Source organism: Nycticebus coucang, chromosome 22 (assembly GCF_027406575.1).
Source record: "Nycticebus coucang isolate mNycCou1 chromosome 22, mNycCou1.pri, whole genome shotgun sequence".
Taxonomy (NCBI): Eukaryota; Metazoa; Chordata; class Mammalia; order Primates; family Lorisidae; genus Nycticebus; species Nycticebus coucang.
The window spans coordinates 12,677,232-12,704,236 of NC_069801.1; the positions used below are offsets into that span (position 1 = coordinate 12,677,232).

Below are 27,005 nucleotides of genomic sequence, written 5' to 3' on the forward strand. Positions count from 1 at the left end.
ACTTCTATATTTTGGAAAATATTTCCATATTTTACTTACTAAGCACTGGGCTGTATGTGTAGATTCCATTTAATTTTCTTAACAACCCTGTAATGTAGCTCTTACTATGGCCACTTTCTTTACCAGTGAGGAAGCTGTAATTCAGACAGGTAAAGAGACTTTTCTGGCTAGGAAACAGAAGCCCTGATTTGAATGGCCTGCCTCCAAAGCTCATGCCTTTAATCCTTCTGTTTGCTTCACTAGAAGTAGCACCCATCTTGGCCTTTTGTGTGCTTTGCTAAATATTACTATTGCTCACACAGCTCATGCATTTGAACGTCTGTCTGTTCTTTCGTGGTCCATCCATCCATCCAGTTGCTCCTCCTTCTCTTCACCCATCCCTCTCTATATCCACCCACCTGTTCCTCCAGTTGAATGCTGGAGGCAGCTTGTGCTAGCACCTAAGAACTCAAGAACCAATCCTGTGCATCTCTTTACAAACCCACGTTCAGTGATGTCACCTTCGTAGGTGTATTCACACCATGGAAATGCTACAGATCAGGGTCTTTTTCCTGGAGAGCTGTGTTGTTCCTTTTAGTCCTTCATCTCACTGTCTCTTCATTCACCTACCTATTCGTTTGCTCAGCTATACCCAACCAAATGTAATCATTTGTTCACTCATTGTCCATCCCTTTCTCTCTCCCTCCCTCCCTCCACCCATCCATCCATCCATGAGCTTGTCTATCCATCCATCCATCTGTTCGTTGTCCATCCATCTGCCCAAGTGTCCTTCTGCCCATTCATCCATCTTCCTATGCCTTTTCCCACTTACCCATTCATTTCTTCTCCCCCCACCCCATTCCACCCATCCATCCACCTGCTATCCATCCGTTCACCTCACAAACTTACTGAGAACGTTCCGTGTTACAAGTGTTGCACTACACAGATGGGGAGAAGACACAGTCTTTATCCTCAGAACATTCTTCCCCTTCCCTGAGAGAGGGGGGCCTGGGCTTGTTACCCTCCCACCTCCCCTTCCCAACATCTGGACTCCCTGCTGTAGCGACCCAGCCCCCAGCCACCTGGCATGTGGGGGTTGGACATGGCTAGAAGAAGTTCCAGGCAGGACCTGGCTGGACTGCTGCTTGGGACCTGGGCTGCCAGATCCCGCCTGCCCCAAGTCGACCTTCTGCCACTTCACCTGAGTCTCCTCTCTCCTCTGTTGTCCGTGTTTTGTCTCCTCCCTGTCCCGCCTGCTCCTCTCGCCTGCTCTCCTTCTGCCTGGCCGCTTGGGGGCTCCAGCTTTCTCCAGACCTGACTAGGCTAAAGGAGAGATACGCCAGGACTAAGAGAGACATCTTGGCTTTGAGAGTTGGGGGGAGAGACATGCAGGAGCTGAAGCACAAGTACGATTGTAAGGTATTGTCTGTCCCTCCGAGTCCTCCACGGGCCGCTTCTAGCTGAGCTGCCTCCAGGGGGTTTTCCTGCTGCCCGGGGCCTCGGGTGAGCTTGAGCCTCAGGAGCCTGCCCCTGAGCCCTGGTAGCTGGCCCCACTGCCTCTGTGCTGGAACTGCCAGGCTTTGAGCCACGTGTTTCCTTCCGGGTTCTTGCCTAGTATCTTTCTCTCCACCTGCAGGTGAAAGAAACTGATGATCCGTAGAATTCCAGGGTGGGTTTTCAAACTCTAGGGCTCTCAAAATCACCTGGGTGCTTCATTAAAAATGCAGATTCCTGGGCACCACCCTCAAGAGTGCTGGGGCAGGGGCCAGAAATCTGTGCATTTAATTAAAACCCATTTGGGTTGCACTTTGAAAAATTCAAGTGTTGGCGACATTGGATGTCCCCACCCTTCCCAGCTGTTCTGAGAGATCCTGGAAGAGGAAGTCTGTAGGAGAAAGCGCAGCGCCTTCCTTTCAGATTAGACTCAGGCTTTGGATGATGGTGATATTGACAATAGTAGCTTCCATTAACTGAGCACTTCCTTGTGTCCTGGCAGAAGTCTGGGCTTTGGAGGCCTGTGGGCCTAGGTTTAAACCCCAGTCTCGCTTCCTTGCAGTGCGATCCTGGGCAGGCTCCTTGACTGCTCTGAGCCTCAGTTTCCTTGCTTGTGGAATGGGGGCATTAATAGCACCAGTCCCCAGGATGTGGGGCTCTGATGATCCAGTCTGCCAGGTGCTCGAGGCTGTGCTTGGCCTGGGAGCTGTGTGGGTGGAGGCCTCTGTAACCTTTAGGCCTGGCCATCTTATCCCCATGGCACCCTAGGGTGCAGCTGTCTCTCTGCCATCATTTAGCTGGAGGCCAGTCAAGTCCCTTGCTGGTGGTCACACTGGGGTTCCTGGGCCTTCTGCATCCTGCAGTGATGCCCGTGAAGCCCTTTCATAGATACGTTTCAGGGGGCCTGTGACCCAGGGAGGGGCAGGTTAACCTCTGTGGAAGATGAGGCTCCCAGAGGAGCAGGGAACCAGTGACGGGTAGAGTTTAAGACCAGGCACCTACTTCCCGAGTACAGCCCCAGGCTGGATACAGCAGGTCTATGCAGGAACCCTTCAGGGGTAGTTGCCTTTTGCCCAGGAAAATGCCAAGAGAGGGGCCTCAGGTGAGTCCCTCACAGGACAGCCCCATTGATACTTTATGGCAGGACAGGAGCTGGCTCTGGAACACAGTGGGGGATGAGCATCCATGTGCACTTTTGGGGGTTAACATCTATCCTTCCCACTGGATTCTCAGTGGTGTCTGTGACCACTCCCCCGGAAAGGCCAAGCATGGCAGCTCTAGAATTGTACCCTGTGAATGCAAGGAGGGGCCGGGGACTTCCTTCCTTCCCTTTCCCCACTGCTGGTGGCTTCCAGCAAGTAGGCCTTGTTCCTGAAAAGCCACCACCCTTGCCTCTCTGTGCACAGTTCCCCACTGTCCTTGCCCAGATCTCTAGAAGTGCTTGGACCCTTAAGTGAGAGATGGGGTTGTTAGAGGTGACAGTGCGACTACAGGGGACCAGGCCCCCTCCCCCACAATTAGTGCTCCTACCTTCTGCACTGAGTTTTTGGAAGAAGGTGTTTCTAGAACTATGCTATCCATTATGTTAAGTCATGTGGCTATTAAATTGGAATTCATTAAAATGAAATATAATTAGGAACTGGAGTCCTAAGTCACCCCAGCACATTTCAAGTGCTCAGTAGTGACCTGTGGCTGGCGGGCCCCATGTTGCACAGTGTGGATATAGAGCATTTCTGTCACTACAGAACCTCCTCTTGGCAGCAGCAGCTGTGTGTTGGAGAGGACATGAGCGCTGGGGCTGGGGCTGGGGGGACAGCAGCTCTCCTTTCAGGCCTGGGCTTTCCCTGACACCCACGGTGCCTGCTTACTCTTCCTGGGCGCGTGTCTTCCTCGAGCCCCAAGTCCCGCTTAGCTTGCCGCATCAGTGTCCAAGGATCCCACCCCACCAAGGGAAGCTGCATGTTGCTTTCTGGCAACTTCAGCCTTTGCCCCCCACCCCGCATCCCAAGCAGTGGCTGAGTAAGAAAACTAGCTGTGTTCGGGGCGGGGGCAGGGATGGGTTTCCTCACTTGGGTTCTGCATATGGGCTGAGGGTGTGTACGCACTCCTTCCGTAGTTGCCCTAAAATCGTGCCTGACATTTGTCTAGCACATTTTCCTATTTGGGGGGCTTTCCCAGACCTGGGCTGGGTAGGGCTCACAGCCCTGGGTACCGGTGGGTATTGCTGTTACCTTGGTTTTGCCTGAGGAAACTGAGGCTTGGTAAAGTTGAGTGACTTGCTCAGCATCACACTGCTGGGGAATGGCAGACCTAAGACCTGAACTAGGGCTCAAGATTCCAGGCCTCCAGCCTCCCCTAAAATTGGTTAGGGCCTCCCCTTGCCCATAAAGGCAGTTCCTGCAGGGAAACCCCTGGGGCACAAATGTACCTTCTCACCTTCACTGTTGTCCTTGGCCTCTGCTCACTGACCTGGGAGGGAGGGGCTGGGTGGTTTCATCGTCTGTAGCCCAGGTTAAGGCCGGGGAGGCGGGTGGCCCTGAGTGGCAGTCGTCCCAGGTCCTCTCTCAGCTTCCCTGATGTACCTCTTTGCCTTTGCTCAGATGACCCAGCTCATGAAGGCCGCCAAGAGCGGGACCAAGGATGGGCTGGAGAAGACCAGGATGGCTGTCATGCGCAAGGTCTCCTTTCTGCATAGGAAGGACGTCCTCGGTGAGGCACTGCCTGGGCCAGTAGGGTCTGGCACCCAGCTCTAGGCTGAGGGGCAGGGGAGGGTGAGTTTTTGCCCCATTCCCCTGAGGTCACTCTGGAATGGGAAGTCATTTGGGTGTCTGGACTCCTCTGGTAGCGAGGGTTAGGTGCTGAGTCCTGAATGTCCTCGTCCCAGCTTGCTTCCTGCTCCCTGGGGACATGTTCTGCCTCTTGTAGGAGAGGTGGGCCTCTCCCTCAGGACCACCTTTGCCACGGCCATCTGGGTCTCCTGCCCCTACGCAGTCTAGCTCCCTGGGCCTCATCTTTGCACATCCCCACCCACTCCTTTCCCCCTGCCTCTCTCTCTAACCAGCCAATATTTATCGAACACCTACTAAGTGCCACGCCTCGTGCTGCACTGCAGGGATGCCAAGATGGGTTTATCAGCTTTCTTACAGGGACCATCTCCTGGCACAGTGGGGGAGACGGTGCATAAATGGGAAATGACAGATTGACAGGTGGTGTGGCAGGGAGCACTGAGGAAGTGAGCGGACTCTGGATGCAAGTGCAGGGAACAAGGAGGAGGCCCAGTTCACCAGGCAGAGGGGAACAGCATGTGCAAAGGCCTGGAGGTGGGGAAGTATGAGACGTTCAAGAAATGGTGTTCCTGATAGAACTATGGAGTATAGATTGCACCCCAGCACTTTCCTCAGAACCTGTAGTTCCTCACTTACCAGCACCGAGCCAGGTACCAGGGACCCTCATGTTCCCATGCTGTAGGCACAGAGGACTTTCGTCACTTGCTTGAGGACACACAGGCAGAGAAGGGGTGAAGGTGGCCTCACCTGGCTGCAGTGAGGGCAGGGTGAGAGGTCAGGCCCAGTCAGCAGGGCTCTGTGGGCCTTGTTTGGGCATTTGCCTGTGATTGTAATGACACTGGGAAAGTCATTAAAGGGTTTTAGGTGGAAGTGTCCCAGTGGTCAGGTTTGATTGATAATTCACTCAATAAGTTTTCTGGGGTATTTACTATGTTTTAGGAACTGTCCTAAAGCTTTGGGACATAGCTGTCAACACACGTCCTGCCCCCATTCCCCTGAAGCCCCCCTCAGGTGCACACCCCTTGCTCCTGGTCCCCACCAGGGCTCTCTGGTCTCCTCCCCAGAGAATGGCCAGGCAGGGCCCTTGGTGTGTTCCCAGGCTGGATGACACAGGGTGATGCAGCCCACATCTTTGGGGGTGACAGACAAGGAGAAAAGTGGGCTAACAGTCCGTGATTTAGGGTAGATTTCTGAGGTCGAATCTTGGAGGCCTTATCTGGAGAGGAACCTGCCACCTGTCCTCAATGCACAGCCTGGTGCAGTGGAAGGAAGACAGGCTTCCAGCCAGGGAGAACTGGGAGAGCCTGCATTTTCTTGGAAAGTTCTGTAGGTTCTTTAACCTCTCTGTGCCTCAGTTTCCTCTCTGTACAGTGGAGCTAATAATGGCATCTGTCTCCTGGGGCTGTGGTGAGGATGACTGAGGTACTATGCAGAGAGAGCCCTCTTGGTGGGCAGTCAGTCCCTAAGATGGCCTCGCACTGACCTAGTTACGTCCCAGCTCTGCGCCTCTCAGCTGTCACCTTACCCTTCTTCCCCTCTCAGAGGGGCAGATTCCTCATCTGTAAAATGAGCTGAGCCCCACCACTCTGTGCATTTGATATGGAGTTCATGTGCCTGGCATAGGCTGGGTACTCAGCAAATGTCCATGTTCTGCTACTTCTGGGGGATGTTTGGCCCCTGATGAGGTAGGGGACAGGCCAAGTGGCCATTCTAAACTTACTAGGATGGCTCAGAGAAAGAACAGAAGGACAGGGTGGCCAGGCTGGCTGTCTAGGAGCCCTCCCTGGGTCACCCTCCCAGCCTCAGGCTGGCTTGGACTGTCCCCACCCCGCCCATTAGCCCAGCTCCCTCCTAAAGTGACCCTCCCCTAGAGGCGTTATTAATAGCCAGGCAGGGCTCGAGTCACAGGCCAAGAATGTTACCCAGTGGTGCGTGGGGTAAGAGGAAGCCGCGCGGCCTGAGGCTGGGCTGGGTGCAGAGCGATGCCCATGCCCGGGGCGTCATGTGGGCCAGCCAGGAGGGCCACCCCCACCCCCACGCTGTGGTCCGTTGTCCCTCCTCCTCCTCCTCCTCTGTGTCCTGCTCAGGTAAGGACCCGCCTGGGTGTCTGTGCTCCCTCTGCCCCGGGGTCACTGCCACTTCTCCTTTCTTCCCTGGCCTCCCCATGGTGTCCACTTCCTGCTGCCCACAGCTGCCACTGGCTGTCAGGGGTGCTGAGCTGCTGGGGTCCCAGGTCTCTGTGCCTGTGCCACCCCCTGTGGGGATGGACCCTTCCCAAGACCCTCGTGCCGGCCCTGCTGTGCTGTCTTGGAGGCCCAGGGCTCTGTCTGCCTTGTCCCTTCCTCCATCTGAGACCCACCTGACCCATGCCCAGGACTCCCTGCCAGATGCCAGCTGAGCTTTTCCCCTTTTAGGTCTCTGAGTTATTAAAAAAAAAAGAAAACGTAAAGCCAAGCTGTCCCCTTCTCCGGGCTTATTTTCTTCCCCCTTTCAGGCAGCCAGAAGGAAACTATTTTTAGTGCCTAGCGAGCGATGGGGACACCAGTGGTTGGGCTTCGCCAGGCCGAGTGGGCAGCCTGAGCAGGGATGGTGGCTTCTGGTAGGCCCCGCGGGACACTGCTTTGTGTGCCCCTGTTCCCTCCCTGGCTTGCTCGCTCCCGCTCCCTCGTGTGTGTGCTTGTGGACGGACTCTGCCAGGCCCTGGGGCGGAGCAGGGATTGCTGAGAAAGAGCCAGTGAGTTGTCGAAACCCCACAAGGCCCCAGGAGCTGCTCGTGGTCTCGGACTCATGTCCAGGGCTGGCCTGAAAGGTTCTCAGCTCCTGGGGCCTGTGCTGTCCCCGTGTCATCAGGCCATCTGACTTTCCAGGTGACTCTGAGGAGGAGGACATGGGGCTGCTGGAGGTCAGCGTTTCGGATATCAAGCCCCCAGCGCCAGAGCTGGGCCCCATGCCGGATGGCCTGAGCCCTCAGCAGGTCTGTAGGGAAGGGTGGTGGCTGGGGGTCGCAGCCTGCTCCGTGGGGCCATGCTGGACTGGGTCCTGAAGGGAAGTGACCAGCTGGGTGGGGCCTCCTGGGCTGTCTCCTCACTGGTTGCACAGGCAGTCCAGATCAGACCCCTGGGTTCTGCATTGTGGTTTGAGGGGCAGAGGGGACCCCTCCATCTGGAGAGCTTGTCTCCCCACCCCGGCCACCAGAGCAGGTCCTGTTAGCTGTTTCTAGCTAAGGTGCCAGGTGAAGGAAAGTGCCAGGTGAAGAAAAGGCTGGGACACACTGAGCTTCCTAACTAGGGCAGGCTGCGTGTGTGGGCGCCCAGCCTCGCCTCTGTCCACCTGTCCTCACACTGGGCCTTAGAGCTGCTGTGCGTGTCTGCCAGGACCTGAGGCTCTTAGTGACATCTTCCTCCTCCCAGAGCATCTCCCAGAGGTCAGGGCGGCCCAGTCATGTTTCCCCTCCTGTTTTTGCTCCCATCTGCATTTTGCCAGCCATGAATAGGAGGTGACAGCCCCGGTTCCCTGAGCAGGACGAGTAGCCAGCTCGGTGCGATGGATTTGCCCATTTTTTTGGTTGGCAGAAAATGTTGATGTTTGGCCTCTTGAAAGTCAGGAAGAGGGGCGGTGCCTGTGGCTCAGAGGAGTGGGGCGCTGGCCCCATATGCTGGAGGTGGTGTGTTTAAACCCAGCCCCGGCCAAAAACTGCAAAAAAAAAAAAAGAAAATCAGGAAGATAGAGCCACACTGGCCCAGGTTCCCGCCAGCAGTAGCTGGCCAGGGTGGAGGAGGAGCAGGTCCCTCTGGTGCACTTGCTGACCAATTCACACCATTCATTCAGCCTACCTCCCTCACACGTGCCAACTGCCCACTCTGAATGGCATCTGAGGTGGTGATACCCCACTCCACGCTGCGTCTAGAGACCCCTGGCTCCCAAGCTAGGCCTCCCTTCCTGGTGGGGCGTGGCGCTCTCTTGCCTGCAGCGTGGTGCCTCTCCTGGGTCGGGCAGCATCTGTCTCTCGGTTCAGCAGTTAGTTTTCAACCGAGAGGCATTTGGCAATGTCTGGGGGCATTTCTGGTTGTCACTACTGGCATCTGGTGGGCAAAGGCTAGGGAAGCTGCCAAAGACCCAGGAAGCACAGGACAGCCCCCACCACGAGGAGTTACTCGGGCCCAGATGTCCAAGTGCTGAGGCTTAGAACTCTGTGCCAGGTGCCGTTCAGACACCTGGGGATTGTTGGCTGTGCAGCCAGCTGTGAGACAGTTTGCAGGACAGAGGCCTTGCTTGTCGGCCAGGGCTGTGTGGGCCATGGACAGGGCAGTGGCAGATGATGGGAAGGATATGCCCTAGGCAGGGGAGCAGGCAGGGGAGGCAGCCATAGGGATGGGGTAGGTGTCAGTTGCCCTCCCAGCCCCGGATCAAGATGGAGAGACTGCCCCAGCAGAAACCTCGCATATAATACCTTTTGCGAGTGACATTCCAACTTTGCTGCATTCTAGAGTCACCTGTGAAGATGTAAACGTCCCTCAGATCCAGATTGCACTCCAGGCCAATGCAGTCTGGAGAAGGAGCCAGGGGACAGTGTGACCCCGTGACCCCAGTGTGCAGCAGCCTCAGGGGCCCACTGCTCTGCTACATCCCAGTCAGGGAGGCTGCCTGGGTGCTCAGGAGAGGGAAAGGAGAAGGGGCTGGGACTGTTTAGCCAGAAGCAGGGGCCAGTGGAGGGGTGCCAGGGTACCCGAAGGGTCATCTTGTGGAAGAAGGATTGCTTGGGGTTCTATTCGCAACAAGTGGTGGGCACAGATGTCAGCTCAGTCTAAGAAAGCATTTTCTGTATGGTTGTCCAAAAGGGCAGGCGGGCCCTCACCACCAAGTGGGAGAGGTGCGATCTGCATCCCCTGGCGTATGCTGGTGGGCCCCAGGGCGAGCCCTCCTCTGTCCCATAGCCCGGGCAGCCTGGGTATTTCTCTCAGGTGGGCAGGGTGCTGGCAGGGAGGGCAGCTCACTGGGCCTGATGGTGCTTTCTGGTCTGTGCAGGTGGTCCGGAGGCATATCCTGGGCTCCATTGTGCAGAGCGAAGGCAGTTACGTGGAGTCTCTGAAGCGGATACTCCAGGTGTGACTTCAGGTGGTCGTCAGGGCTCTCTGAGGAGAGGGCAGGGAAGGCCCAGAGGGACACTTTACAAGGAGTGTTGGAGGACTGTGGGCAGTTTTAAGGGGCGGGGCCAAAGGCTAGCACTGTTTATGGGGGAAAATAGGACCTCCAAATGGGGGGGCACCAAGAACTCCTGATGCCTCATGGGAGTGACTATTTTCTGAAATAAAGTTGGGATTCTCTGAAATGACTCTTGGAGAGTTGAGGACATATGGCCCCATTTGTGTCTGAAGGGGGATCAGGTCTTCCTTGCCAGTCTGGGGCTGGGCCCATGTCCCCCTATCATCCTAGGCTCTTTTGAGACGGGGAGGGGTAGGATCCAGCCTCTTTGTCACATCAGTATGACCAGGGTTTGCTAAGCAGATGCCTGGTATGCCAACCCCAGCTACAGTCAAATCCCTGAAGTGATGGCTCTCCTGGGATGTTGTGGGCTGTGGGAGTGAGGCTGTTAAGAGAGGGGACAGTCAGGGTGACAGGGTGCTAATGACACCCATTCTTCCCCTCCTAAGTTTGGATCCACAGAGAGGGAGCCCAGGCATCAGGCAGGTGGTGAAAACGTCACCTGCTTCTGACAGAGCTGATTGGAGAGGATGACACTAGACCTAGGGGCCAAGGGAGCTTCTGGTACCCTTACCATTGTCAGGCCGATGGACTCAGTGACAGGCAGGAGAAATGGGGCCAGCCTCTGCGGAGCTCCCAACTTAATACAGAAGTCATGGGGGTTGGTTGTGGTGGCCAAAGAGAGGCCAGGAGTGCTACGGTCATGGAGGTCCTTCCAGAAGAATTCGTGGGGAGAAGGGACACATGCCCCCCACAGGGGACACATGGTTGGCCGAGTGCTGCATGAAGGTGGGGGTTACAGGGGAGGCTGTGGCCTGGCCTCTGGCCTTACCTCCCCCTGGCCTGGCAGGATTACCGCAACCCCCTGATGGAGATGGAGCCCAAGGTGCTGAGCGCCCGCAAGTGCCAGGTGGTGTTTCTCCGCGTGCGGGAGATCCTGCATTGCCACTCCATGTTCCAGATCGCCCTGTCCTCCCGCGTGGCCGAGTGGGACTCCACCGAGAAGATCGGAGACCTCTTCGTGGCCTCAGTAGGTGTCCCCAGACTCCTTCCCCAGCCCACCAAGGTAAAACCACAGCAAGCCTGATCCCACAGGTCAAGCATTCCAGCCTCCTGCCTCTGCTGGTCACCTTGTCCATGCCAGGAGAGCCAGAGGGTGGCCAGGCCTCTGTCCTCCTGGCCGAGGGTAGGGTGGGTGTAGCTCCTTGAAGTGTCCTTGGAGATGTCTGCTGGGCTGCAGTACCCCTGAAGCCAGGTTGCTGTTCTCATTCTGCCCAGGTGGCAGCACCTCTGGGGGACTGGGTGGCTTCCTGGCCATTGTGGCCAGATGCTAGGCAGGTTTCCAGCAGTGCTGGCATAGACTACAACCTTGGCCTGGAGAGGACGCCCCACTGGCCCTGGACCATGACCCAGGCAACCCTGTACTGGGCCCTGCTTGGTTCTGCAGCCTCAGGCAGGCCCAGTGCCATCTCTGGAGTGGGATTCCTCATCTGTGGAATAAGGGTGTGCACCGAAGTCTTGGATTTTCCAACCTAAGCCCGGGGGCCCCAGAGATTCAGGGGGCAAAGGAGGGATAATTTCGTGGAAATCCACTTTTGATCTACATTAGGTAGTTGAGTTCTGCTACAAGAAAAAATTCATTTTTGAAAACCATAGCACCTGGTAGTTTGCCTAAATAGATCTGACACCCTGGGTTGGTGTGTCAAGGGGCTCAGGTGAGAGGGCCGGTCGACTCCAGGCACATCACCCTACCTTGGCAACTGAGCTCTGGGCACGCCACCCAGCAAGAGGCCAGGAGTGCTATCCTTGTAGGTGGGTGGGGGGCATTCTATTTCCTGGACTTGAGGTGGTGGAAGGAACATCTCCCGCCTCCCTCTCCTGCCCTCTTCCTCTTTGCACCCACGGGCTTGGGCTATTGTGCGGGGGAAAGAGACCTGGGAGCCAAGGTTGCTGGGCTCTCTGTGGCACCACCCGGTCCCACCTGTGCCCTCAGGCAGGACTCTTTGCCTCTCTGCACCTGGTTTCCTCATGTAGGTAGGTGATGGGCGTACTCACCTCACAGGCTTGTTGAGGTTGTCCAGGCTGCGCCATCAGCTCAGCTTGTGGTCCTAAGTGAGCTGAGGGTGCTGGCTGCCCTGCCACTCCCCTGTGTTGAGGTGGCCTGCCGGCTTACCCCTGCACCTTGTTTCAGTTCTCCAAGTCCATGGTGCTAGACGTGTACAGTGACTACGTGAACAACTTCACCAGTGCCATGTCCATCATCAAGAAGGCCTGTCTCACCAAGCCTGCGTTCCTCGAGTTCCTCAAGGTGGGCCTTGATTCACCAGGGCATCGGGTTGGCTGGGGTGGCAGGGGGAAGTTGCTTGGTGGGAGGAGCATTATGACCCCAGCTTTGGATACCTCCTCACAGCTTTCTGCTGGACACCTCCCCTCTGACCTTGGGGCAGCCCCCGTCCCATGGGAGGAAAATTGTTCTCTTCTGCCTGTTAGGAGGAGGGTCAGTGCCTGCAGCTAGCTTGGGATCCTAGAGCCGTGGCAGTGCAGAAGGGAAATCTGTGCCATCTTCCAACCCCTGACCTCTTGCATCTGTGTGTGCAGGCAGGTCTGTGGGATAAACCCAGTGGTCTTGCACCAATCCTTGGTGGGCTGCGGCTCTGGGAGTTGCTGGGCACAGGATGTAGGGGCGACACAGGCAGCATGTGCTGGGGCCTCAGTGGGGGAACCCATTGCTTTCATTGAAGCAGGTTTCTCAAAGGGGGTGCCATCTGACAGGGGCACTGACGGGGGCATGGTGGGAGTGTGACAGCTGGAATCGAGGAGAGGGTATTCCAGGTTCAAGGACAGTGGGGTAAAGGTCAGGGGTGGGTGGGTTTGGCCAGACTATGAGAGCATTGGTGCCTGGTGGGGAGTCCCGGAGAGAAGATCCAAGCATGCACACAGAGAGGCAGCTGAGTGTGGTAGTATTTCAGGCAATGGGGAGCCACTGAGGAGTTTTGAGCTGGGGCAGACAGAAGTGGTGGCTGATGGAGAAGCTGTGGGGTTGCAGGGGTGAGGGCCAGAAGCAAGGTGTCAGCTGTGTTGATGGAGGATGAACAGATGCAGGAGACAGGGTAGCTCCCCTGTGTTCTATCCTTCATCCTGGCCTGGGCTATCTGTGTTTAGTTTAAGTTAAGGGAATGGTTGCCTTGGCTATTTCTAGAAGTCTGACCTCTTGTGTAAGTTGCCAGATTTTCCAGTTATGCATTTAAGTCACATTCCTTAAAATGACTGTTTTAGTCTCCTAAGGGGGAGGGAGGGCCTGTGCAGGGGGCACCAGTGGTGGTGGTGGTGGTGGTGAGGGATCCCCAAGGCTAAACAGCGTCCTGGGGCCTGGGGAGAGGAGCTTGGGAAGGGGACCGTGTCTGGGCCCTGGCGCGCTAAATGATGGGCCCTTGTCTCCGACAGCGTCGGCAGGTGTGCAGCCCGGACCGCGTCACCCTCTACGGGCTGATGGTGAAGCCCATCCAGAGGTTCCCACAGTTTATCCTCCTGCTTCAGGTACCGCTGGAGATTCCAGCAACCATGACCCACACGGTGCAGCCTGGTGGGCTGGCCACGGCTCCTGGTGTGGGAGAAAGGGGGCCTGGGCTCTCATCCAGGACTTTCTTAGCCATTTTTAAGTGCACACTTCAATGGTGTTAAGTATCGTCACGTTGTGCAACCATCACCATTCTCCATCCTAGAGCTTTTCATTATCCCAAACTGAAATTCTGTCCCTGTTTAACTCACCCTTCCCTCTGCCCTAGTCCTTTGAAACCACCATTCTGCTTTCTGTATCTACAAATTTGATTACTCCAAGTATCTTGTATAAGTAGAATCATACCATATTTGTCTTTTTGTGACCGTTTATTTCAGTGAGCGTAATATCTTCCACGTTCACCAGTGATGTAGCATGTGCAGAATTTCTTTCCTTTCTAAGGCGGATGAATACTCCACTATATAGACAGGCCTCATTTTGCTTACTCATCGCCCGTCGATGGCTGGATTGCCTCCACAGTTTTTTGGCTGTTGTGCATAATGCTGTGGACATGGGTGTACAAATATCTCTTTGAGACCTTGCTTTCAGCTCTTTTGGGTATATTTCCAGAAAGATATGCACATTTTTATTTTTTCCATTCATTAACTCTTTCTCGAGGTCTTATTCTGTGTCTGGTACCGTCTGTCCTGGCTGTAAGCTGAGCCCTCTATGAGGCTTTGCCCCAGGAGTGGGGAGCATCTGTCCTGGGGCGGGCTTCTCAGTCTCTGCTCTCTTGGCCCCTGCAGGACATGCTGAAGAACACGCCCAGGGGTCACCCCGACAGGCTGTCGCTCCAGCTGGCCCTCACAGAGCTGGAGACTCTGGCTGAGAAGTTGAATGAGCAGAAGCGGCTGGCCGACCAGGTGGCAGAGATCCAGCAGCTGACCAAGAGTGTCAGCGACCGCAGCAGCCTCAACAAGGTGAGGCCAGGACCTCCCCACCCTCACCTGTCCTCACCTGCCCTGCATCCTCCTCCCCTGTGCACGCGCCGCCTGCCCCACGGCCACCCACTAGGTGGCACTGTTCTCTGAGGAGGGGAGTTCTTGCTTTTCAAAGTCTGCAGACCTGACTCTGAGGTTTGGATTCCAGACAGGCCTCCCACACTCGTTACTAATCGTGTTGTTTTAGGATAAGTGCTGATTTTGTTTATCAGTGTAGTTTCCAGTAAAGACACCAGAAATGATGGTGCTTGGCATTGTGGTTATACAAGCAGCCTCTGGAGTCAGCATCTGGGTTTAAGTCCAGATTTTGCCTCAGACACTTGCTGGATGGCCTTGGGGGAATCACCCAACCTCTCTGAACCTCACTTGTTCCTTCTGAAATGAGGAGCATGCAGTAGCAGCTGATCCCAGGCCGCTGAGGGGCGAATGAGGGAGCTGGCACAGCAGCATCCTGAGAGTCCTTAATAGAAGAAAGATGAAAAATCTATGCCACATTTCGGGATTACAGTTTGGAAATATTCTAGGGAAAAAATCTTGAAAGACTTGCGAATGAGTCCATAGAGAATCGGGTTTTGAAGCACAAGGTCACCTCACTGCGTTGCCTGTTGGTCCTTGGAGTCTCTCCGTTTCCCTGGCAGCAAATGATGTGAGACCCTGTGTGGCTGCATCTGGTTTTCTGGGCTGTTCACACCTCAGAGGCTGGAGGGGGGCCAGGATGGTTCAGGGCGGGGTCACCCTGACTGCTCTTTGGAGAAGGGACAGTATGGACTCAGGAAGAGATTCAAATCTGGTGGGGAAAACTGGGAGCCTCTTAGCCCTGTGGGGTCCCAAAAGCAGAATTAAGGCTAATGGCTGGTAGCTCCTGGGAGGGCTATTTCAATGCCATAGGGAAGGAATTTCTAATGATCCAGAAGGGACTTCCAAGAGAGATGGCAGCCTTTCCACACATACACTGCACTTCACAGTATAGCAAGCTCTTTAACCTGTTGTCATCTTTGACCTTCATGCCAGCTCTGAGAAGTGGGGCTGGGACCCAGTCTCTTGTAGGGTGACACGCTAAACTCCAGGCATCCCTCATATTATGACTCTTGGGCCTCAGGCCATACTCAGGCTGGAGGTGTACTTTGGGGCCCATGCAGTATTTTTAAAGACCTAGAAGTGGTTGCCAACATTTACAAATATGGAGATGTCCCATAAAATTCAGCCTTGTGGGTCTTTTGGAAGAGTTGGAGGAGTTGGTTTGCTGGTCCTCCTTCCTGTGTGGCACTGCCCACTTGAGTAGTGGCTGTCCACTTCCCCTCATCCTCACTCACCTCTTCCTGCTGGTGCTACCTGTTGGCCCCAGAGGTGTCTGGGTTGGCTTTATCTGCTCCAGGAGGACGGGGCTGGGGAAGGCAAGGTGGGCAGAGGCTGGAGCCCTCTCTGGGGGGTGTCCCCCCCAGGACCACTCAGGGTGTTCATTAGTGGGAGAGGTCATTCCTCCACCCCTTGCCCCCAGGCAGGACTAACTCAGCTGCCACACACAAGGTCCCTAGTTTGGAATGTCCTTAGAGAAATAAACTTTAGTCCAACCACGGCCACCTGTGCTTGTCCTGGCACTCGGGAAGTTTCTCCTCTGTCCTTATTCTCAGTTCTCCTGCTGTGACCAAGAGGCTTTCTCTGCTTTGCCTTCCCCTGGCTCATGCATCTGTGCTGCTGCAGTGGAAAGAGACTGATGGGAGCAAGAAGTCGATGCTGTAGTGTTTACCCTGGGAAGAGCCATTCTGTTCTCTGCTGCTCTGTCCTATAAAGGCAGGGGCAGCAGTGTGCAGTGGGCACTGGCTGGAGGTCAGGGAGCCTGTTTGATGGCAGGCAAGGGACTAAAGGCTCTGAATTTCTCCATCTGTCGAATGGGGCTGAGCATACACGTGTGATGTTGAGAAGTGTGTGGCGGGGCTGTACCCCGTGCCTCCCCCTCACGGGCCCTCCTCGGGCAATCCTAGCCAGTTTTGGGACCCGTTCGGTGATGTCCCTCTCACCACCATCCAGGGAGAAGTGGAAACGAAAGTGAGTGTAGCCCAAAAGGGAACCGTGCTGGCTATTTCAAAATGGACTACTCTGGAGCCTCCAGAGGGATAGTTGTGCAACATCCGGGTTTTCTTTTCTTTTTTTAAAATTTGCCTAAGGGGCAGGGGATGATTGCCTGAGCCCAGGGGACTTTCCTCTTCTAAGTTGTGGGTATTTCACACTTGCAGCCTTCTGTGGGGGCCCTGCTGTCTCCAGAGTCTGAGTAATGTCTTTGTGAGCTGGCACGCAGGCTATTTGTGGAAACAGTGGGAGCAGTCCAGCCTTAGTGGCCATGGGAGACCCCTGTGGGACCCCAAGTCCTCCTGTGTGTTAGGAGCAGTGGGGTCTCTCCTCTGGCTCCTGTTGCATACCATGCAGTGGCCTGGTTCAGGGGTCAGTGGACGTGGCTTGGCTCCATCTTGTACTGTCTGTCATTCATCAGGGGTACGGTCTTGGCAAGGCTCCTTGGCCCCAGAATCTCAGTTTCCTCATCTGGGACATGGAGATTGCCTCTCAGGACGATGGAGCTAATTCAGTGAGATATGGATACTGAGGGCCACTCAGGGCACCTGGGACACAGCAGGTGTTTGGTCCCGTTCAGACTTTTGGTTGTGTGTTGACTTGGGAGAAATGATTCCTGGGAGAGCAGCAGCAGTCTCTCCAGGGGAGGCTTTGGGGTGATCGGTCCCTTTTTCAGCTAGGATGGGGGAAAAAGGGGGCAATACTGGTTGTCATCAGAATCACAGGTTTGGGGAATGAATTTTGCCGAGCATCCTTCGCCCTAAAATATTCCTTGTTAGGAAAAAGGATATTTTCCCACAGTGTGCCTGGCTGGGTGGGTGGTCCCTATGCCAGCAGAAGGGTCTTGGTGGCCTGCCTGAGATGGCAAATGCCTGTTCAGGTGCCCTCAGCTTCTAAGTCTTGGCCTTCTCAGATGGTGCATTATTGACTGGCAGATCCGTCCCAACCCTGTCATGAGGCTGTCAAAGAGGTGGGACTGGCCAAGGCTTCCAGTAGGTCAGGGTGCAGTGCTGGGAGCGACTTGCAGGCCAGGCATCTCCTGTACAAGGCCGTGCCTCTCCAACACGAAGACCGTCATGGACAGTGGCTGTCTATGGGGTACCCATCGTGTGCCACCTGTGGGGCTGGCCTCAAGGGCCTGTGATGTGTGTGGTCATACACAGCCCATGCCCAGCAGGTCCCCACGCTTGGTATAGTGTTCTGCTATAGCTGTCTTGAAATTTGTTAGTAGGTTTTAAATGAGGGCCTTTGTTTTCATTTCACTCTGGGCCTTGAAAATCAAAAACAGGCCCAGTCATATGTCTGTTACCTTGTGTGACCTCAGCAGTAGAGGCCTTTGTACCCACTTGACAGCTAAGGAAACTGAGGCTTGGGCAGGTGAAACGACCTGCCTGAGGGCTTCACAGCTACGGACAGAACTGGTCTCTGTGACTGCAGAGGTGTGCAAGGTGGCTACAAGGAGTGGCTGGCGATGGCTGGCTCCCCTGAGAAGGTGGTGCTGGCTGCTGGGCCCCATGGGTGCAAGGTTGGGTGGCCCAAGGTGTCCCCAGTGTGGTGACCCCAATGTGTGTTTCTCTGGTCGTCTTCCCTGGTGCATCTTGGCACCCAGGGCTGGAGGGCGTGCCTGCCTCCTCCTCTGCTTCTCCCAGCCTGGGTGTCCCCTTTCTGCACTGGAGGAGGCTATGGGTCTTTGGCTAGGTAAAGCCTCCTGGCTGCAATGCTGACATTGACTTCCCTGTCCCCTCCCCCAGCTGTTGACCTCAGGCCAGCGGCAGCTGCTCCTGTGTGAGACACTGACGGAGACTGTGTACGGTGACCGTGGGCAGCTGATCAAATCCAAGGAGCGCAGGGTCTTCCTGCTCAATGACATGCTGGTCTGTGCCAACATCAACTTCAAGTAAGTGGGCCTTGGTCATCCCGCCCTGGAGACCCCATCCTGTCCTACCCTAGTCTCTGGCCAGGCCACTCTATGGGGAGGCTCACTTGAGTTTAGTGTAAGCCTCTGATGTTCTGTCTTCTCTCCCGTCCCTCTCTACCTGCTCTGCCACTGGTCCTAGCAATGGGAAGTGTCGGGAGACATCGTTGGCAGCCCCCAGCCTTGGGCAGACCTACTGTATAGAGTGGTCTGCTGTGCAGCCCTGCTGAGGGGAACTGAGTGATCTTTTTTGACCACATTAAAATTCAAGAGCGTCTCCCTTATGTCCAACCCAAATCCCTACTGCTTTAACTCAGAACCGTTTCCCTCTGGCCAGATCGCAGCATGATTTCAACTTGAGTCTTTGCCTTTCCCCCACAGCCCAGAGCATCTTCTGCTTACAGGAGCCTGGGTCCTGGTTCTGGGCTAGATGTTGTAGAAAAATGTCCAACGCTCAGCTTCCAGGCTGTGCCTGAGTGGGGCAAGCATGACGCTTTAGGCTAGGGTGCCTGTTGGTTGGATCAGGCCTCTGGGCTTACACACAGAGGTCACACTGAGTTTGAGACATTTGGTTGTCTTGAAAATTTAGGAGACCCAACATTCTGGGCCCACAGTGCCCGAGGCATGAGGCCTGGAGCTGGGGCACATGCCCTGCCCTTCTTCAGCACCCCCCCACCCCTGGCCTAGCTTACCCTCTCGCATCCCAGGCTGGCTCTGTAGCTGTCAGGGGTTAGGACCCCCTGCCAAATGCTCCCTAAGAACTCCAGCTATGACCTCTAGCCGGGCCCTTAGTAGAACCTCTGCTCTCAATATTTGACAACACTTTAAAAGACATCATAGAAGCAACAGATTGGCAGTGATAACGGAGATTCAGAAGGAAAAACAATCCTAGCCCTCTCTCCCTCTTCCCAGCTCGTGGGGGACAGGGCGTTGGAGATGGGTGCACCTGGGAAGCCTGATTTATACTCTGCACTGGAGTGAGCTTGTGCGTTCCTGTGCATAGCCATGGGACTGGTTTCGGGGGGAGAAAGCCGGGCTGTCTCAGGACCTGTGTGCTCACTTGCCACCTACCCACTTATCTATGGGTCCACTGAGCCTTGAACAAGACCCAGCCCCTGCCTCCAGGAGCTCGTGGCCTGCCGGGCAAGCAAGGCTGTGCCACGATGGTGGGTGCTTCTAGCCGACCCGTTCATTCATTCAAGTACTGTGCTACTTTTTTTTTTTTTTTTTTGGAGGCAGAGTCTCAAACTGTCGCCCTGGGTAGAGTGCCATGGCATCACAGCTCACAGCAACCTCAAACCCTTGGGCTTAAGCGATTCTCTTGCCTCAGCCTCCCAAGTCGCTGGGACTGCAGGCACCCAGTCCAACACCCAGCTATATTTTTGTTATAGTTGTCATTGTTGTTTGGCAGGCCCAGGCTGGATTCGAACCCACCAGCTCCAGTGTATGTGGCTGGCACCCTACCTGCCGAGCTACAGGCACCGAGCCTCAAGTACTGTGATTCTTAAGTCCCATTTATGTCCTGGGCTCCGTGTAGTGCCAGCGAGATGACGGATGCCCTCTCTGTCCTTCAGCTCCTTAGGGTCTAGAGTGGGGTACAAAATGGGGTGCTAGTGGCTCAGTCTGGAGGAATCAGTTTTGGTGATTTGGGCTGTCACTTCAGCTAGCTGAGCCTCAGTGTCCTTGTCTGGAATTATATGCGCTGTCCAGTAGGGCTGTCATGACAAGCAGAGATGACAGAAGAGCCAGCCCGGGGGGGGCCTCTGTGTAGGGCCCCTCTATGTGTACTTGGCCTCTGACACCGTGAGCCCCTGGGAGGCTGCCCGTCTTCCACTCCTGATGTCCAGCCCTTGGCCGGCTCCCAGCTGGTCTCAGCCCCCATAAAATTCACTCAGTCACAGTAACAACCTCCCTTTCCTTCTTGTCTTTTTCCTCAGGCCTGCCAACCACAGGTAGGTTTGGGTGGGTTGGGGGTTCTGGAAGCATGTGGTTCTGAATCTGGAGCTGGGCCCTGGGCACCCTGGTGCTTCTACCCCAGCGAGGGCTCCCTGCTCTGCCTGGCTTGGTTTGGCCTGAGGGCTTGAGCTTGGGCTGCGTGTAGCCTGGCTGAATTGGTGTGCCAAGGAGTGGAGCTCTGGCGGGGCCCTGGGGCAAAGCCACTCCGGGCTCTCCAGGGCCACATCCTTTCTGTCCTGGCAGGGGCCAGCTGGAGATCAGCAGCCTGGTGCCCCTGGGGCCCAAGTACGTGGTGAAGTGGAACACGGCACTGCCCCAGGTGCAAGTGGTGGAGGTGGGCCAGGATGGCGGCACCTATGACAAGGACAACGTACTTATCCAGCATGCAGGCGCCAAGAAGGCCTCTGCTGTGGGTCAGGCCCAGAGTGAGTATCTGTGCCTCTGCTGCCCTCGCCCCCACCTGTCCCAGCCCGGGCTGCTCTGCCCAGGCTCAGTGGTTCCTGCTCAGGAGCCCACACGCAGGCTGACGGGCAACTTGGCTGTGAAGCTCTTGCTGGTGGTGCTGCCCATGTTGCTGCTGGCTCCGTGGCCTGCTGTGACAGCATCCTGCTCTGCCTTCCCCACCCCTGCCCTCTTCCTGTCCACCTCTGCCCACTCCAGGTCCACTCTTTAAAATGTAGGTTTTAGGCCAGGTATGGTGGCTCACACCTGTAATCCTAGCACTCTGGGAGGCCAAGGCGGGTGGATTACCTGAGCTCAGAGGTTCGAGACCAGCCTGAGCAAGAGTGAGACTCCGTCTCTACTAAAAATAGAAATACTAGCCAGGTGTAGTGGTAGGCACCTGTAGTCTCAGCTACTCTGGAGCATGAGGGTCGCTTAAGCCCAAGAGTTAGATGTTGCTGTGAGCTATGATGACGCCATGGCACTCTACTTGGGTGACAGAGTAAGACTCTATCTCAGAAAAAAAAAAGTACAACAAAAAAACAAAATGCAGGTTAGTAGAGGCCAGATCAGTGTGTGTCACCCCCCCACCCCCACCCCCCGCTCTGGGGGCTCTTATTGCTCGTCCTGGGGGCACCCCGCCTGTTTCCACCTGGCCTCTCAGCTCCTGGGTGGCCACACCCCGCCCTTCCTCCCTCTGAGCCTTCTCCCGGCCTGTGCCTTCTCCCCTGTGTGCTAAGCTCAGATGCTGCTTGCTCAGAGAAGCCTTGGCTAAGTCCTGCAGCTGGGCCCTTCTGCCCTCCTGGCTTTGCTCCTGCCAGTGGCATTTTTCATTTTATTGGCGATCATTTGGTTGATGTCTCCCAGCTTAGTGCGACTGTTGCCCTCACCGGGTGTCAGTAAATGTTCCTAGAATCCTCACAGGCTGGCTGCTAAGTTGCAGGGTTAGCAGGAAGAACACCGTGCCCAGAGGCACCTTCCATGACAGGAAAGGCACTTGGGTTTCACTTCCCTTCTGTCCCCTGGCTGTATACAGTTGTGGAAACTCTAAGGCGAGATTGCACCATCTACTCTCACCATCTGGGGGTTGGGGCGGGACAGCTGTGCCCACTTGCGCATCCCATCTCTTTCCCCATCTCTGTGGAGCAGGAAGAGCCGGGAAGGTCCTCCGCCCCCAGAGGCACTTTGGGCCCTAATTAGACCAGGCCTTCCTTCCCAGTGCTCGGGGCTGGCACCCTGCAACCCTTCTTCGGCGCCCCTGACTTGTTGGCACCCGTGTTCTTCGAACTAGAGTCACATACTGCCAGGCCCCTTCTAATGGGGAACAGAAGTTCTTGTTGGACCCCAGTTGGCCTTAGGTGATTTTTTTTTGTCATATTGTTATTCAAATATAAACAAGTACAAAATTCGGTATAATCAGCTCCTTATGCTTACAGCCCTTTAACTACCACAAAACCAAAACAAAATCACAGATCGAATAAAAATAAAGCTACGAAGCAATAAAGTTCAAATTAACAGCATTAATTTAATGCGATGGATGACGTCGTTTTGCTGAAACCAAATTGCTCACAATGTGGTTGTGGCACTCTGGTTCTTCCCGTTCTCATGCCCTTGGCACCTCGTGCCTGCGTCACCTCATCCCTGTACCAAAAGGCTCCTTATAGAGATCTGCATTTCCCACCAGCTCCTCCTCTCTGGGTTGCTGCACAGCCCTCCTGTGCCCTACGTTGCTGGGCGTGTCTCTCACACCCCAAGCCTTCCTTGCTCTTTGCTTGTTACCTGAGGACCATGTACGCACTAAGGTCCGTGGAAGCCCTGACATCCCATGGCAGAACATGTGCATATGTTTTTTGGATAATCATAAATGAAAACCTCAAATAAGGCTTTCAGTCTCCACCCCTGCAGCACCTCACACGAGCGCAGCTTGAGAAACCATGGCCCAGAGAACGTAGTCCAGGTTCTTAACACTCATTCAAGGCCTTCCCCATATGGTTCTGCCAATCCCTCCTGCTTTCTTTGCTGCCTAACCCTGGGCCCGCTGTGCTCCCTTTGTGTCACCCCCAGAGATCTGGGCCCCCCAGCCCATCCCTTTCCCACCACCTTGGTATGTTTCTCGCCAGCACCTTCTTCCACCTGCTGTTGACGATCGCTTCCTGCCCCACCCCGCGGCCAGGCTCATCATCTCCACGAGAGATGTCTTGTTTGCTGCTGTCTCTCCCATCCCTGCCAAAGAACTGGAGCATAACAGGCCCTCAGAATGTCCCTGAACAACTCACCCTTCACAGGCTTCCTGAAGCCATGGTGCCTTCCACATGCTCTTGTCCCTTTCAGGAGAGCCCAGCACACTCCTGCCTTCAGGCAGGCTCCTTATATCTCAGTCCCAGCTGGTTCTTAGTCTTAGGGTCTCCTGAGACCTTTCACACAGCCTGCCCATGGCCTGAATCCTGGAGTTAGACTTCGCCTGTGAATGGATGTGTCTTCCCAGTTAGGGAGCTCCATCAGCATGGGAACTGGAGGATGTTTCCTTGTGGGGCCCCAGCGCCATGGCCCTAGGGCAGCAGCTCTTCTCTTGCACCCAGAGTGGGTGATTGGCATCTTGTGGGTGGCTCCTCCCCCCGGAGGCTGAGTCAGGTCTCTTCTCTTCCCAGATAAGGTATACCTCGGTCCCCCGCGCCTCTTCCAGGAGCTGCAGGACCTGCAGAAGGACCTGGCCGTGGTGGAGCAGATAACACTCCTCGTCAGCACACTGCACGGTACCTACCAGGTGTGCAGCGCCAGCCTGGCCTCCTCCCTGCAGGCAGTGTCTAGAAGGCAGGGTCAGGAAGGGCTCCTCTCTCAGTCCAGGCCCTAAGGTGCCCCTGGCTTCTGAGCTCCCACAAGCAGCAGTTGTGGCTAAAGCTCTGTGTCCCTGCTAGAGGTCTGGGATGCAGCCCCTGGTTCAGGCTGACCAGAGCCTGGCTGCCTTGGGAAATTTTTGGATGCTCTGTACAGTGGCCATTTGGTCCTGTGGCCCCTTCCTGGGCCTCTGCTCAGCTTGCAGAAGAAGCTGCCAGGGGAGGGTGTCCCTGAACCCAAGGCCTGGAAGTCCAGAACCTGGGGAGTTGGCCACAGGCTTGTGGCTAAACGTGTAGCCCCAGGGAGGCGCCGGGACTTCTTCCCAGTTCTTCCCCTCCTGGGTGCTGTGATCGCTGTAGGATCTGGTATGGCATTTGGGGGGCTGTGTGATGACCTCTGGCTTCCCGAACCTAGAACCTGAACATGACTGTGGCTCAAGACTGGTGCCTGGCCCTGCAGAGGTTGATGCGGGTAAAGGAGGAGGAGATCCACTCAGCTAACAAGTGCCGCCTCAGGCTCCTGCTTCCCGGGAAGCCGGATAAGTAAGAAAAGAGGATTGTGGGGAAGGGCTGCTGCCTCTGCTGGGCCACCAGTGGAGTGGGGAGGGTGCTTGGGGGGTCACCCGGAACTGTTCTGTTTGTCAAGATTGCCATGATGGGAGTGGATACATACGTGTTAAGGGTGTGCCCAGGCATGTGGTATGTGCTCATGAAAAGACTATTGAATGAATTAAGTAAATAAATGCATGAACACACACCATGCTCATCACCTGGCAAGCCCAGGCCCCTGTAAGGTGTGTCATCTTATCCCCATTTCACAGGTGAGGAAAGTGAGGCTTAGAGAATTGCGTGAGAGGCTGAAGGCCACACAGGAAGGGGCAGAGCCAGGTCCTGATGGGGTCTGACTCCGAAGGCCAGGCCAGAGCAGTAAGGGTCTCAGAGTCCAGATTTTGGTCTCCAGGGAGGGGACATGGTGGGGACAGGGTGTCATAGTGGCTTCAGTGAAGAGAAGGCCACTGCCTTGTTGTGTGGGCAGGGCTGTGGGCTTGGGTGTGGGAATCAGCAGCCTTGAGCTCAAATCCAAATCTGCCTGATGGCCTAGCTGCTCCCTTCTCTCTGAGCCCCGTTCTTTTCATGCACCCTGACCACCTCCTGGGGGCTGGGATGGTCCATGGTGGAGAACAGACCCCAAAAGATTCCAAAGGGGTCCCAGCTGCTCCAAGGTGAGACAACAGCAATCTCTGGCTGCCCCAAGCTTGCGCCTAAGCCCATCCGTTCATTAAATGTCTTGTCAGCAAACACTTCTTGAGCAGCTGCCCCATGCCAGGTGCTGGGAACAGACCCAAGTGAGACCCATTTCTCCTTCCAGAGGCTCATGGTCAGACATGTTAGGTGTCTGACAAAGCCTGTGGACAGCTGACTGCTGACTGCCCAAGTGGAGTTGCAGCCTGCAGAGACTGCCAGGCACAAAGCCAGAGGCTCCTAGGGCTGGGCTGGGGAGTGTGGCCTGGCCACTCTGGCCAGGTCTCTGCCTCTTGGGGCCAGAGCAGGTGGAGGGACTCCTCCCCCAGGGGTTGAGGTTTGCCAGCCACCAGCCTCTTTGGCTACCTTTGTGCCCTTCTCCAGGACACAAGGTTGGAGGGAGCATGGGGTGACCAGGCCCTGGTGCTGGGCACTCAAGCTCCCCAGCCTCACCCTTCTTGCTGCAGGTCTGGCCGCCCCATCAGCTTCATGGTAGTCTTCATCACCCCCAACCCCCTGAGCAAGATTTCCTGGGTCAACAGGTTGCATTTGGCCAAAATCGGACTCCGTGAGTATAGTCCCAGGGACAGCACCTTGGGGGGCAGGGTGCAGAGTGCTAAAGTTTGGGGTGCATGAAGGCACGCATGCATTCAGGGTTTGTGGGGGACATGGAAGTTTCTGAGCTGGAGGGAGGTGGTGCAGGGGAAGAACAGCTGGAGCTGGAGTTCTGAGACCTGGGGCTCTACTGTGTGACTTTAGACAGGTCACTTCCCCTCTCTGAGCCTCACTTTCCTCATTTGTGAAATGAGTAGGACTTGACAGAAAGTAAATTCCCCTCCAGAGAGGAGAGGGCAATGCAGTGTGACTGCATAAGGGTTTTGGGGTGAAGGTGATGACAAGTTCTAAAATTAGCTAGTAGTGGTGGTGCCCAGCTCTGTGATTGTGCTAAAAACCAGTGAAGTACATGCTTTAAACGGGTGGATTTTGTGGTAACTGAATTATATCTCAATAAAACTGTTATCCCCAACATGATACATAGCAGTGATTCTCAACCTGTGGGTCGTGACCCACAGGAACTGTATTAAGGGGCAGCGGCATTAGGAAGGTTGAGAACCGTTGATACATAGGGACTAAACTAATTCTTAACCAAAGACCTCTATTTTTTTTTCCTTCCCATGTATCCCATAATACTAATACAAATAAATGGATATTTGCTGAGTACACCTGTGTGGCGGCCACTTTTCTGAGCATTTTGCATGCATCTTTTTCACTTCACATTCACTGTAACCCTACGGTTAGGTCTGTTGTGAACCCCTTTGTACAAGTGAGGATTCTGAGGCCCAGAGAGGCACAGGGACTTGGCCGAAGTCACACAGCAGGAAGGGGCAGATCTGGGATTCAGACCCTGGGAAGTCTATCTCCTGTCCATTCTGCTTCCTCCACTTGGCGAGGTTCTGCCTGCCAAACCACACTCATTAAGCTATAATTACTTTATTTGTCCATTTTTGGAATTGCCGCAAGGCCTCTGCCCTTGCCAATCAGGGCTATTATTTCCTATGACACCCTAGAATTCCTATTTGTTGATGCCAGCTGATAGCTGGGACTTTTTTTTTTCCTTTTCCTTTTTGGTTTTGTTTCTGATGTGATCTTTTTATAGACCAGTATATATTTCCAATACGTTTTAAAACATTTCTGGAAAGAAGTAAGGACCTTTGTCACCGGCTTTCATTGATTGAAAAACCAAAGTATTTATTGAATCTCTGCAGTAATTTCAAATGGCTGAAGAAGACCTTAGATTTATGAGGCGTGGGTGGACATTAAATGGGGAGCAAATCAGCAGAGAAGGGTCGGGCTGTGGGGCTGTCACTGAGTGTGGGGTCAGGGTTGTCCTCAGGGAGGGCTTCAGAGGTGTGACACCTGATGCCAGGCAGAGATGTGGACGGAGTGACCCAGGCATGGGACTAACCAGCACAGAGGTCCTGAAATGGGGGATAAAAGGAAGACCAGGGTGGCCAGCGCTGGAGAAGGAAGGGGAGAGAAGTAGGTGGGTGGCTATTTTGAGGGTGGGTGGGGACAGGCTTAAAACCAGGGTGAGGCATATGGAATTGGTTCTGGGTGTGATGGGAAGCAGCTCATTGGAGCATTGAGAGCCCGACCATGTCACGACCCGATTTCTATTTAAGCATGTGTGAGAGACCACTGCAGGGCAGGTGTGGCAGTAGGGTGGAAATGGGGAGCAGGTGTGACTCTGGGGTGGCCTGGGTTACAGGCTTCTACTTGGCCCGTCCATCCTTGGATCTAGTGCTGATCTTACTTGAACCTCTGCTGGATGTTTCTGGGTGGCCAGGAGGGCTTTGGAAGGTAGAGGAGGGATTGTAGGTAGAAGCTGCCCATCCCTGGCAGAAGACCGGGCATTCTGGCCCCTCGGAGGAGCTAAGGTGGCTTCCCCACTGGACCTTAGGCCGCGCACTTCCCTCCCTCCCCCCCATACCAACTCCATCTTGGGAAGTGCCCAAGACCTGTGTGTAAACTCACTTTCAAGGCAGATAAAGCTCCCATTTGAACCCCACATGCTTTGCAGTGTGGGGCTTG

At 55.1% G+C, this 27,005-nt stretch overlaps 1 protein-coding gene across 13 annotated transcripts in view; it reads left to right on the forward strand.

The window, feature by feature from the left end:
• Positions 1-27,005, forward strand: part of ARHGEF10L (Rho guanine nucleotide exchange factor 10 like) — a 154,261-nt gene that overhangs the window by 79,780 nt on the left and 47,476 nt on the right. For 7 of the 13 annotated variants that reach the window (XM_053575188.1, XM_053575190.1, XM_053575195.1 and 4 more), the window contains exons 8-21: positions 1,282-1,398; positions 4,074-4,182; positions 7,127-7,233; positions 9,285-9,362; positions 10,312-10,491; positions 11,653-11,769; positions 12,906-12,998; positions 13,764-13,937; positions 17,777-17,922; positions 19,878-19,892; positions 20,140-20,321; positions 22,986-23,101; positions 23,587-23,714; positions 24,881-24,981. In XM_053575188.1, the coding sequence (XP_053431163.1) occupies positions 1,282-1,398; positions 4,074-4,182; positions 7,127-7,233; positions 9,285-9,362; positions 10,312-10,491; positions 11,653-11,769; positions 12,906-12,998; positions 13,764-13,937; positions 17,777-17,922; positions 19,878-19,892; positions 20,140-20,321; positions 22,986-23,101; positions 23,587-23,714; positions 24,881-24,981 (1,663 nt within the window). Of the gene's footprint in view, positions 1-1,281; positions 1,399-4,073; positions 4,183-5,362; positions 6,347-7,126; positions 7,234-9,284; positions 9,363-10,311; positions 10,492-11,652; positions 11,770-12,905; positions 12,999-13,763; positions 13,938-17,776; positions 17,923-19,877; positions 19,893-20,139; positions 20,322-22,985; positions 23,102-23,586; positions 23,715-24,880; positions 24,982-27,005 lie in introns of those variants that run through there. The other 6 variants (XM_053575193.1, XM_053575198.1, XM_053575192.1 and 3 more) reach the window with 5 other exon arrangements.